We start from the raw sequence: 13933 nt of genomic DNA, 5'->3' as shown, positions 1-13933 counted from the left end.
TGGGAATTCTGTCTTAAGGCAATTAGGGCATCGTGCCTTAAGGCAATTGCTGGAACTTCCCGTACCAAAAATTTTATTTTTTTTTTAAAACGATTAACATTTTTGAAAAAAAATTACTTTGAAAATAAGATTTTTGAGAACCTATAAATTGGACAAAAAATTAGTTTTATTTTGAAAAAAAAATTTTTTTTTTAAAATTTTTTTTTTTAAAAAATTTGTTTTTTTTGAAAAAATTTTTTTTTCTTTATTTTGACATATTGTGGAAGATCTGAACTTTTTTTTCAAAGCAATCGTACTGCTTTAACTACATAGGACAAAATATAAGCGCGTAAGCGCCGCGTCGCTGTCTTACGCATAAGCATTGGTACGGAACCGATAGGAATGTTAACAAAATGTATACTTATTGTTAAAATCTCTATAAAATGTCTGATAATTTGATGTGCATATGTCTAATGATCATTTTTGACCGCCAAATGGCATTTTTTTTACTTTTTCCTCTATATTCTCCGAAACCGCTGGACCTACCTTCATGAAAGTTGTATCGATTCTTCATCTTGTCAATACAAATAAAATGTTTTTTGGAATTATTAAAATCGGACGCTCCGTTCTCTTAAAAACTGAGTTACCGTTTTCGGAACTTTTTGCCCCGTATCTTCGGAACGGCTTGACCTGCCTTTGCCAAAAACTAATCAGCACGTCTCCTTATCAATACGGTATCGAATGTTTTTTGAATTATTCAAATCGGTTGATCCGTGTTCCCGAAATCGTCGACGAAAATTTGTATCCGCACATACATACACACACATACATACATACAATACACCACCCACACACACACACCCACCAAACATCCATTTTTTCTAAGGTATGCCAAAATGTTCAGAAAACCTCTGAAACGTAAAGAATAATAAAAATTTTATTTTCGATTTTTTGCGATTACTATAACTTGCCCTACGGGAAGTTAAAAAGAAACAAAATATTTTTTACGTTGTAAGTAAGTAGATTTTTTACAAATTTATGGCTCAGAATATGTAAATAATGATTCATTTTTTGTGATTTTTTTATTCTGTTGTCTACTAGGAAGATATTTTCATTTTCAAAAGTAAGGGAATAAAAGTGCATTTTGTTGATAAAAGCGAAACACATTTAAAATAGGTTTTAGTGATAGAGTAGTGAAGGACGAAGCTTAAAAGTTGTTTTTTTATTGCTATTTATTTTAATATAAAAATTTTAAGTATAATAATTGTAATGGACTTTTTTCCTCAAATTTGATTTTTTCGGTGTACTCTTAAAGAACTTATATTTATTGTAAATTGTAGTTCAAACCTAGTTTTAGGTTGTGAAAATGTGATGACATATTTTAGGGTTTTGGAAATTAAATGAAGGTTTCTTTTCTATACTTTTGGGATGTCTTCTTGGCATGTTATTTTTTCAGATTTTATTTTCAGTAAAGATATTTTTGGCAGGTGAATTGTTTAACTAATTAAAGTAAAAATCTAGCTAATTATTTTGTCTAAAATAGTCTTGGATTTTTTGGTAAAAATTTCTACTTCTGTTAGTCACATTTATTTTTTTGACATGAGTGATAAATTTTGAAATAAAAAGTATTTTGTTTGTAATAAGTGATAAAATCTATTTTGTAGTAGTTTTTTGAATGAAGTGAAAAAATGGTTTGGTGTTTCTATAATTTTCTTAATTTACAAATGGATTTTTTTGGATTTTTTTTTTAATACACAGATCTTGGTTATTGCTTTATATTTGGATGGATGTCTGTTAGCAAGGTTTTCTTTGTTTTATTAATACACACACACACACACACACACATATATATATATATATATATATGTATATATATATATATATATACCTATATCAGTGTACATATGCAACTATTATCTTGCAAATACTAATCGTGTTTCTGCAATAGATATTGCAAAACTTAAAGTATTGAGTATTCAGGTTTTGCATTGAACGCAAAAGGTTTCTTGAATACGAAGAAGAAGGTAAAAAACTGAATTTTGCCTTCGCTGTATTATTATTTATAAACTTATCAATTTATTACAAAATTGTTAATGACTCACTACTACAAGATACACAGTACATAATAAATTCACATATCGACTTTACTGAACAAAAAATCTTCCAATCCAAATTCGAGCGTTTTCAATCAATTAGTTGCACGTAAATCAAGTATTTATTTTTTATAAACAAATTAATATTTGCAAATGACGTCAGAACAATGAAGTTTCAATGAACATTGAACAATATTTCCGACAAGTCGTCTAGTTTGTTGTCAACCTCATAATTTTTATAATTCGCTCGTCTTATTAAATGAAATGAAAAACATGTAAAATTTCCTTGAATCTTTTCTCATCACGGTTAACTTGTGAACGATAATCTAAAGTAGTACATCTTGGATTGTTAATAATAATAATAATAATAGTAATGGAAATTGTTTATAACTAGGTAAATTATGTTCACTGGTAGATGACAATAGATTGTGCACAGAATTTAGGTTAAACTAATTGCAATTATCTTGGCAAGTCTTTAACAACAATTATTTAGTTTCAAGTCATTCTGAACCATTTGACACTGAATCGTTTAATTTTGCACAAATATTTTATTCACAAATGATACAGAGGGCAATAATATTCTTTTATGTTAATTATTAAATAATGATTTAATAATATTTTTTACATTAAACAATGAGTACTCATCCAGATCACGGTCAATATAATAATAATTTGTAAATGTTTATTAACCAAACTTCCGGACGAATTTACGAAATTTTTCTATAGTCAAGGTTTGTCAATGAAATTTGTTCATTGTCTAACAAAACTGGATAAATAGATTTATGAGAAATAAATTGTTAACTACTTAATAAATAAGTTATTTCGTTAATAATTAAATTAATTAATTGATCATGGATACATAGTTTCTTTACGGTTTTGATATATTTTTTAGAGATTCCCAGACATTATTCAAATACTTTTTAAGATGTCCTAACATTTTTTAAATGCCATCGCAGACTTACAATATATTCTAAACATTTTTAAATATTTTGAACCATTTTTAGAAATTCCTAGTCATTTTTAAAATATTTTTAGAAATTTTCAGACATTTTTTATATATTTTTTAAAGATCCATAAACATTATTAAACACTTTCAGAGTCTTCCAGATATTTTTTATCATTTTTAGCAATTCTAATATATTTTTAGTTTATTTTTGTTTTTAGAAATGACAGACTTTTTTAAAATATTTATTGAAATTTCCACACATTTTTTAAATATTTTTTAGAAGTCCCCTTCGAAATTCCTTTAGAAATTTATAGACCTCTAAACATTTTTAATCATTTTTAGAATTCCCACAAACTTTGAAATATTTTTTGAAATTTCCAGACATTTTTCAAACACTTTATAGAGATCTCCAAAATTTTTAACCATTTTTAGAGATTCCTACAAAACTGTAAACATTATTTTAAATTTTAGAGTATATTATATAAATAAATTTTAAAGTAAATTATATATATTTTTTTATCTATTTAGTTTAGTTAAATAATTTTTGAATTAAATCGTGATGTATATTAATAGCGATATGTTATAAATGTGTAAAAATGATTATAGAAAAAGTTTTCATTTTATATTTGATTTATTTTGTAAATATTCATATTTTTTCAATACGGTCTTTAGCTCGAGTCCCTACAATGTATTTTTAACCTGAAACGAGTCCCCGTTCGAGGGTAAGCTAAATCGACGTTTGGCCGGAACTGATATTCTGGTGATATCTTAAAAAAATGTATCAGATTTTTTTTTCTTAAACATTATAAACATAGACCGCCTTTTATTTATTCCATTTTTATAGTTTTAAATATATTTTTTTGATCTTTATAGCTTCTAAGTGCGAAATATAACTAAAGCTCGTAAATTCCATTTTTAAAAAATTTTTCTAGAATTTACAGTAAAATTTTGCTATTTTTTATAGAAATAATTATGTAATCCAAAATATCGTAATAATCATGCTTTGATGCCATAAGTTTGTATATTTATAGCAAATATTAATAATAATTAAAAGCGGGCGGCAGCGAGTCCCTGAAATGTGTTTTTAACCTGAAACTTGCCCTCGTTCGAGGTCGCTCAAACGTCGCGCGACCAGAAAATGGGATTAGTGTAAAATCTTAAATTTTTGTACTAGCCCTTGTATTTAAACATCAATGACATAATTTGTAATGGATGTTGTATATTTAACATATACTTTACACATTTCTATAAACCCACAACTACTTAATAATGATGAATGTACCTATTATAGATTTATTATAAAATTGCATCAATTCTAAAATTAATTCATTTCGTGACTTCTACTTCACAGATATTTTTTGCACATTTTACAAAGGTGTATTGACGTATATAAACATTTACTTTTCTAATTTGAAATTTAAGAAAAAATTCAAGGCCAGCGACTAATTTACTTTGAACGTAATTAGGTGCAATATTTGCACTATTTACATATAAATACATACATGTATATATATATATATATATATATATATATATATATATATATATATATATATAATATATATATATATATATATATATATATATAATACATTTGATTAAATTAATATTCATTTTATTTTAATTCAATCGATTATTCATCATCGATTAGTACTCCTCATAGAGGACGAGTCAATGTTTTAGGACATGAATAAAAATTCCATTATCGATTTTTTCACAATATTTCATAATTCCAAAATACAAAATTACACAGTAAATCGTTCGCTTTCTAAGTTATAATTCAGAAATTTTCTGAAATTATAGAAATTACATCTATATGAGTATGTCATTATGTGATGTAATGGCCGAGGAGGATTTGCAAAACGAGTATAAAAACTTAAAATGTGCACTAATTCAGGTTTAGTTGGGAAAAAATTGTTATCGATATTGAATCTTGGATTGAATCGGTATGTTTTAGTAAAATATATGTGAGGGTAAATTTTGGAAATCTTTTGGTGAAAAAAATGTGCTCGGATATATTTAGGAAAAATATTTTTGTCTGATAAAAAATGTTATGAATCAACGAGTTTTGTTCGAAGTTTTGCTCAAAGTTTATATTAATTGTAGTGATATATGTATATATATATATATATATATATATATTTATATATATACATATATTATATATATATATATAAATTAGGTTAACAATATTACGTAATCAAAAATTAATTAATAAAATTTTTGTTTAGTAAAGTTTTTATTTGAACTCAATATTATAAAATGTGATAAATTTGTATATAATATAATAAATAATTATAATAATTAATGAATCCAGTACTGGTGAATTAAAATATGTTAATAGGCAAATAAAACAATTTTTAATGAATTCTAATCATTTTTTTTAATATTTTTGGAATGTGGAATTATAATAAAAATTTTTTTGGCTTAGTTTGCATTTATAACTAAAAATACATTTTATGTGGAATTATAATAAAAATTTATTTGGCTTAGTTTGGCATTTATAACTAAAAATACATTTTTAATAATAATTAAACTTAAAAAACAAAAATAAAATATATAAAAAAAACAAATAACAGTGTTATGTCTTGATATATTTATGAATAATATATTTATTTTGGTAAAATATATTATAAATAAAGATTTAATTTTGAAATTCATAATAATATAAAATATATTAATAAATGTGATATTCAGAGAAATTCAATTTAATCTCATATTTTGAAATATCAGATATATATTTTAATTAATTTATAATATTATAAAAATTTTATTATATTTATTAATCAAAAACAACAAAGTATTATTTTTAGTCTGATAATAATTATAAATAAATTAATTTAAAAAAATATTATAAATATTAATTTATTAACAAATGTGGTTTCCAGAACTTTTTTAAGTATTTTTCGAAATTATTAAATATGACTTAATGAAAATTATTAAATTTGTTGAGAAATTCTTGTTAGTTTTAAATAGTTGGAAAAAAATTTCAATCAATTTATTAATAATTAGATTGTTTAATTAAATTTGTTTTATATAACGCAAAGTTTAAAGTGATTAATTTTCTACTGTATATAATATTTATTAAAATTAATACACAAGATTTTTTTACAAAACTAAAAAAAATGATAAATTTTGAACCAATTTTTTGCAGATTAAATTAAAAAAAAATGATAATTTATACATATAAATAAATTTATAAATATAATTAAAGTGAATGAATATAGAGAAAAAATGAAATATAGAAAAATCAATCATATTATTAATTAAATTATTATTATCTATATATTATAAGAAAATCGAAACAAAATTATTTTACCTCAATAAAATATAAAACAGATAAATTAAAAAATAAATGAAAATGTATAAACTAGATCAGAAAAAGCTTAAAAGTGAAAATTGATGTAAAGAATCTATTTTAATTATCAAATAAATAATAGCACTTTGCAGTTTTATAAAATTCAAAAATAAAATACTACTGAGTGCTTAATTTCATATTAATAAAACACATAACAATTTATTTATTGTTTCCTAATTGTACTAATTTAATTATTAAATATTTATCAATATAGTTAATTATTTATAATATTTTTGTTATTTTTCAGTGTAGTTAATATGTATAAGTGGTCGGTGGTGATTTTTCTGGTGGCGACGCCTTTTCTGGTAAATTCTTTACCAGTTCCCGAAATCAATGATGAAATTGGTGGTACCAATTTATTTTCATCGGAAATCGATGATATCAATATCGAGGACCAGAAAGCAGCACTACTAGAGGTAATATAAATAAATAAATAATAATTAAAATAATTAATAATAATTTAAATATTTTTTTTTCAGTTGTTAAAGAAAGAAGCAGCAAAAGCTCTTCGGGTCCGAGAAAATTCTAAACGACTAAAAATCGAAAATTCGCAATCTTTACAAGATGCAACCGGCCCAATGTACAATTTTGAACCAAACGAAAGGAACCAAAAATCTATCAAAAAAATTCTAGAAAGTTTAGTAAGTACATACCTACAAACCCAAACCTACAAAAAAATTAATTACAAACATTTTCTTAGACAGAGTTGACTAAATTTTATCACAATGTTTTTTTCTTAGGCAGAGTTGACTAAAAATTTTATCACAATGTTTTTTCTTAGGCAGAGTTAACTAAAAATTTTGTCACAATATTTTTTCTTAGGCAGAGAAACTAAAAATTTTATCACAATGTTTTTTTTTAGGCAGAGTTAACTAAAAATTATGTCACAATGTTTTTTCTTAGGCAGAGTTAACTAAAAATTATGTCACAATGTTTTTTCTTAGGCAGAGTAACTAAAAATTTTATCACAATGTTTTTTTCTTAGGCAGAGTTGACTAAAAATTTTATCACAATGTTTTTTCTTAGGCAGAGTTAACTAAAAATTTTGCCACAATGTTTTTTCTTAGACAGAGTTAACTAAAAAATTTATCACAATGTTTTTCCTTAGGCAGAATTGACTGAAAATATTCGAAGGAGCAAGAGGCAGTTGGATCCTGTCAACCCTGAGGTAAATGAAATATAATATTAATTTTGTGCCTGATGTACTTTTTTTAAATTATATATATGTCTTTTACTAGGCTAATGAAATTTCGACAATACCAGCAATTTCGACTAAAAACGACACAGTCGTCGAATCCAGACAGGAAGAAATTCAGGAGGAGGATTTTGATGATGATGATGATACAGGGGCTGGAAATGGACTTATTGGTTTAATTGGAAGTCTTAGTGGAGGGGTGAGTGGAAAAAACCTAAATAAAAATTAAAAAATCGAAAAATTCAAATTTTTTTAACTAATTACTAAGTTTTTTTTGAAATTCCAGAGTTGACACAAAGTTTTTTTAAAAATATTTTATGTCGGTTGAATTATTAGGTTATTAGTACTTTACTAAAAAATGAATTTTTTGTGAGTCTATATGTAAATAAATGAAAAAAAATTAACAATTCTCATATATTTTAGTATTTCAAACCAATTTATTAACAATAAGTATTTAAGTATAATAACTTGTGACAAAACAAGAACAAATATGATCATAAAATTGATACAAAAATAATATTATTAATAGAAAAATACGAACACACTGGGAAATGATTCCTTTAAATATTTTAAACAATATTCATATTTTAGATTTTTTCAAATATTGTCTTGCAATATTTATTATTTATAATAAATTAATTATTATATGGCCTAATAAATTATTAAATAATATATAAATTAAATATAAATTATTTTTATCTATTTTTTTAGGGAAATGGAATGTCAGATGCAAATGCACTTTTTGCAGCCCTTGCTGGAATTTTAACAAATCTTTTGGGGGTGAGTGATAAATAAATATTTATATAAATAAATAAATATATATATATATATATATATATATATATATATATATATATATAAATTTATTTATTTATGAATTATTTTTTTTAGGAAAATGGTATAGATGTTAATATGGCCATTGGTTCAGCCACACAATTATTAGGAGGACTTTTAATGGTAAATTAATATTTTATTTAATATATATATATATATATATATATATATTAACATAGATTAGAATATCTCACCCATATAAATTTTGCTTCACTCTTCTATTTTTTAATTGAATCATTTTATTCATAAAATGAATGAATATTTTTCTTAATAAATTCAAATTAAAGTTTGCTTCATATAGTTATTTAAAAAAAAGTTGTATAAAAACCATTTTATTGTTCCAATTTTTTTTATTTCAAATTAATTTACTGAAAATTTAAAAAAAATAAAAATAATTAAGTGTGTAAATAATTAATGTATTTTATACAATTTTGTTTTAGATTAATTAAAACTTTACAATTTTTAATATTTTTTATAACTAGTGGTTATAGAATATAAATTAAAAGTAATGAATTTTCAAATGTGGATATTTTATATTTTATACATATTACGAATAAATACTTAAAATTTGCAAAAATGAACCGATATGAGACTTCTAAAATTATCTTTATTTTATTTTAAACATAATTTTTTTAAAATACTTCTGACGTGCTGTTGACGATCTTAGTATTTAATAAATTTGAACAAACTATTATAAATTTCATTTAAATCATTCATTTAATTCTATTTTTACTAGTTTTGTCAAAATTTAATTTTTACTTCACAGTATATCACAGTACTAAAACTCTTCTCTATCTTTGTTCTTCGATTTAAAATATTTTTTACAACACTCTCGATATGATTTAATAGAACCTAATATTTTTCAAATTTAAACAAAATATTGTAAATTATATTACAACCTTCAATTTTATATTTTCATAATTATTTATATATAAATTCAATTTTTTTGCAGAGACCGAACGAAAATTTAGGTGCAACTTTTGCCAAATATATAACAACTGGTGTTGATGGATTTTCTGGAGGCGGTGCTGTAAGTTTAAATTAAAAAATATTAATTAATAATCATTAATACTTAGTATTTTTAATATAAATTTATTAATAGACTTATATAAACCAAAATATAAAATACCAAGTCCTTAGATATTAATATTGATAAAATATCTTATGCATGCATCAGATCTGGTAAAGACTTGGGTAATTAATCATAAAATGAATGAAAATTTATCAAATTTAGTTCAAATTAGTGTGTGGTTATATTTTAAGGTTTATACAATTTTCTAAAAATATATTTGTAGTTTTTATTAATGTTATTTGTGTTTTTTTAATTTTAGAAAAATAATGGTCAGTTCTTCGGTACATTCCTTGGTAGATTATTTGCCCAGCTGAGTGCGGTAAGTTTAAATAATTATTTAATACATACATACATTTATATATATATATATATATATATATATATGTGTATGTGTATGTGTATGTATATATATTTATATTTATATACAATTTATTTATTTATCAGAATCTTAAACACTTTCAATTTCGTTCACGATGATTTTCAAGATATTTTAATTTGATAAACGGTCGATAAATTAGTTTCTAAACAAATTTAATCGATAACTTTCTAAACAAAATGCTTTTATTATTAACGATAATGGGTACATTAAATAAATAAAATTTCATCAAGATTCTAATAAAAATTATAAACATCATTTAAAGTAGTTATGGAATTATTTCAAACATAAAATTAATGATTTTACGAGAATAGATATGTAATTAATTTACTGGATTTACCAGTACCTTAAAATGATTAAAATATATTTACCTTAAAAATATATAAATAAATAAAGTATAATATTAATTCAGTATTTTTACAAAAACATCCCTTATCAATTTTAGGAATAATTAACTATGGATTGATTTATTTTGTAACTTTATTGATTTACTTTGTTACTTCAAATAGCGCCATTCTTTTTTTTTGTTGAAAGAAAACTAAAATTAAAGTCTGTTGATAGATTTTACTAAAGTCATAAATGTAATAAATAAATAGGAAGTTTTTCTTGATTTAAGGACACTTTAATTTTGTTGTGACTAGTTTGACTTTTTTTTAATTATCTTAGGATTTTGATTTCATTTCTTGATTGTTCAAAAATAAATAAAATAACAGTATGCTGAAAAATGTGTATGTGAAAAATTTTCTCTCTGATTTTTTTACATTTATATAGATACTTTTAACTATAGTTGGGTTAACTGCTTTCTATCACATTTTTTTTTTTATTTTTTTAGGGTGGAACCCGTGACGACCCTTCAGCAGGGCCCCCGGATTCCGGAACATTTTTCAAGAGCCTAATTTCCTCCTTTTTAGGGGCGTCCTCCGGTGGAGGGGCAGCCCCTAATTCCAATATTGGGAAAATTCAGGCTCCTGCACCTGCGGTAAGTGAAAAATTATATTTTTAGTAATATATATATATATATATATATATATATATATATATATATATATACATATATATTTATATTATTGGACTTTCTATCGAAAGAAACGCAAAAAAATATGGAATGCAAAATGATTTGGTGCAAAAAAATTTATTAAAAAAAATCGCTAATGTGATTCAAGTCTGAAAGTATCTGTTAAGTAATAATCTATAGATCTGCTGTTTTGTTTTAGATCTTGTATAATCTAAATTGATCTAAAAAGTTGTCTTATTTTAAATTCAGAAGCACCGAAGAAAGTTGTGAACGATATTAAAATGATTACATAAAAACATTTAATTTTTATGAATTCATTAATAAAAAAAACAATAAATTCACTAATAATAGGATTCCTCTGTTCATTTTCCCGACGTTGTAAGTCAGTCTGAATCATTTGACATAAAAGTACCTTTTATATCTATTTTACCTTTTCTCATATCAGATTTCATAATTTCTCAATCAAACAAGTTAGAGATTGTTTCTCTATGTGTGTATGTATGTTAATTTACAATGTGTTACATGTGTAATACGAGTAATCACATAATGAGTATGTAAGTACTTTTAGTACTTTACTATTTTATTTATTGCACTAGTCGAGTTAATTGTAAATAGTAAAAAATAGATATTAGGTAACCGAAAGTTGAGTATTACATCGGAGAGTTGTATATATATATATATATATATATATATATATATATATACACCTAAGTCTGTTTTTACACGGTCTTTTTGTACACGGTTTTGATATAACACGGTTTGAAAATTGAATATTTTTAATTTTTTTTACACGAATTTATTCCATTTAGCACGATTTGAAATTTTATGTACCTAAATTTTTTTTGTCAAATTAAATTTTTGCGAAGTATATTCATATCACAAAAAAGTATTTATGAAAGAAAAAAGTCTGAAACCATCGATAGTATCGATAGTTTGCGAACACTAGCCTAAAGATTTAAGTGAATTCCCCTTTAGCGCGTACAAACAATTTTTACTGGTGCTTTAAAGCAAATGTGAACAGCACTAATTTAATTCTTGTTCTTAAAAATTCTTGTTTTTCACCAATTTTAATAGGTTTTAGAGATTAGGAACAAATCACCCATTTTTGTATAAGATCGATGTCTTTTTTTACACGTTTTTTTTTTTACACGGATTCTTCTGGAACCAATCTCCGTGTAAAAACAGACTTAGGTGTATATATATTTATTTATTAAATGGTCTTAGACCATTTTATAGACTTTTTTTGAATTTTTTTTATAAATTTGTTTACAACATCAATTTTTGCTTTAGAAACTAGAGATCTTTCTTTTTCCATTAAAACTTCTCAATTTTTGCCATTCACGTCTATATTGTTTTCTACTGCCACATTTTGGAAATCTATTTTTGGAGTCCATACCTCTGATCCATATAGCTTTTTTTCTACCAGTTCTTTTTCCACCAGCTCTCTGACTATTTCCTTGGATTAAAATTGACATATGATATTATTTGTGCCCGACATATATGGAAAGTTTATTTGTCCCGACATTTCTCTTTCTCGGGAAGATTCCAAAGTTTGCGTAATTTTATTTTCATAAAAATATTCGTAACACTACATGTCCATAAATAAATCGATAAATTGAAAAAAATAGATTTAGTGCATATATTTGCATATTATTATGGTTTATTGATCTTTTCGATATCGTAAACTAGTTGCAATCGAACAAGACTATTGGTAAAAGTTTAGAATTCAAGGACATTATAAAATAATAATAATAATAACACTCTTCATTTAATCCATTGAAAAAGCTATCTTACTGAAATATGGCTTTTTTTTTGTAATATCCTCTATTTTTGTAGTTTTGTTCAAATTTTAAACACAGAGTAAATACAGTTGCATTTTATATGAAAACTAATTTTGATTTGTTCTTAAAATTTAGAAATAAACATAAACAATTTAGTATTTAATTTTTCTTTAATCTAACTTGTTTAAAAAATTAATTAATTCAAAGGAATGTCCCAGCCGATCTGTACAATAAGCTAATTAAATTTATGCTAAATATTTGAAATTTCTAAAAGATTTTTTCAACTAATTAATTTTATATTTGCGAAGAAAGAAGAAAATTTTCTATCAATTAATATACGAATGATCTAGTTAATTTGATATGAATATAACATTTTCCCATAAAATTTAATATATGAGTTGTTAACTAATTTGTTAATTTTGTTTTTTTATTTTAGCGTCTACGCCGACCGTGGTAGATTTTAAATTAAAGGTATTTTATAAAATTAATTTATTTAATTCATTTCATTTTATTAACAACTCATATATCGTACTAATTTTCACTAACTTTAGAGCTTTTTTAACAATAAAACGTACTAACTTGAGTTTAATTAGATAATTTTAATAATTAAATTTTAGGGGCGAGTCCTAAAATGTGTTTTTAACCTGAAACAAGCCTTCGTTCGAGGGTCGCTTGAAGGACGTTCGGCCGGTAAATTAAATTATAGGAAAAACTTAAGATTTTTGTATCAAATTTTATTTTTAAATACTACTAATATAAATCTTAATACGGCTTTAACTATTTGCTACGTTTTAAATACATGTTGCATATTTTTAGAGCTTTTTTTATGAATTTCTCTACACGTTGACTTTGTATACGCGTACATTAGTCATATACATTTTGTAATAAGTATCTTGCAATTTTATTTTATTTGATTGTATATAATTATAAAGAGCACTATATATCCTTTATCTTTATTTTATTTATTATAAAATTGGTTTTAATAAACAAATATTAAAAAATACTTTACTATAATTATGATACAAATTTTGATTGAATTATGAAACTGAACTTTTAATTATACTTTACGTTATATAATTAAACAAATTTATTACCAATTTTACCTACTTTATTAGTCATTCATTTTGTTCTAAATATAAAATTTCATACTTAATTTATTACTAAACGAATTAATCATATTTCTGATAAATTTTATAGCGAATCATAAAAAAGTCCGCGATTTGTTACAACATTTTATATATAAATATATATAGTGGTTTGATTAAACAAAAAACTACAATTAAA

General features: G+C 23.4%; 1 protein-coding gene across 1 annotated transcript in view; it reads left to right on the top strand.

Annotated features, from left to right (window-relative positions):
* LOC113372845 overlaps positions 1–13106 on the top strand; it is a 58262-nt gene extending 45156 nt beyond the window's left edge. Inside the window, exons 5-14 of the mRNA XM_026613181.1 lie at positions 6624–6792; positions 6856–7017; positions 7485–7544; positions 7615–7770; positions 8283–8351; positions 8463–8528; positions 9358–9435; positions 9737–9796; positions 10686–10832; positions 13086–13106. Of these exons, the coding sequence (XP_026468966.1) occupies positions 6624–6792; positions 6856–7017; positions 7485–7544; positions 7615–7770; positions 8283–8351; positions 8463–8528; positions 9358–9435; positions 9737–9796; positions 10686–10832; positions 13086–13106 (988 nt within the window). The remainder of the gene's footprint in view (positions 1–6623; positions 6793–6855; positions 7018–7484; positions 7545–7614; positions 7771–8282; positions 8352–8462; positions 8529–9357; positions 9436–9736; positions 9797–10685; positions 10833–13085) is intronic.
* The last annotated feature ends 827 nt before the right edge of the window (positions 13107–13933 follow it).

Source organism: Ctenocephalides felis, unplaced genomic scaffold (genome assembly GCF_003426905.1).
Source record: "Ctenocephalides felis isolate EL2017-DRISC unplaced genomic scaffold, ASM342690v1 CF-g0.4_SCAFFOLD_01604, whole genome shotgun sequence".
Taxonomy (NCBI): Eukaryota; Metazoa; Arthropoda; class Insecta; order Siphonaptera; family Pulicidae; genus Ctenocephalides; species Ctenocephalides felis.
This window is presented reverse-complemented; position numbering and strand designations above follow the sequence as displayed.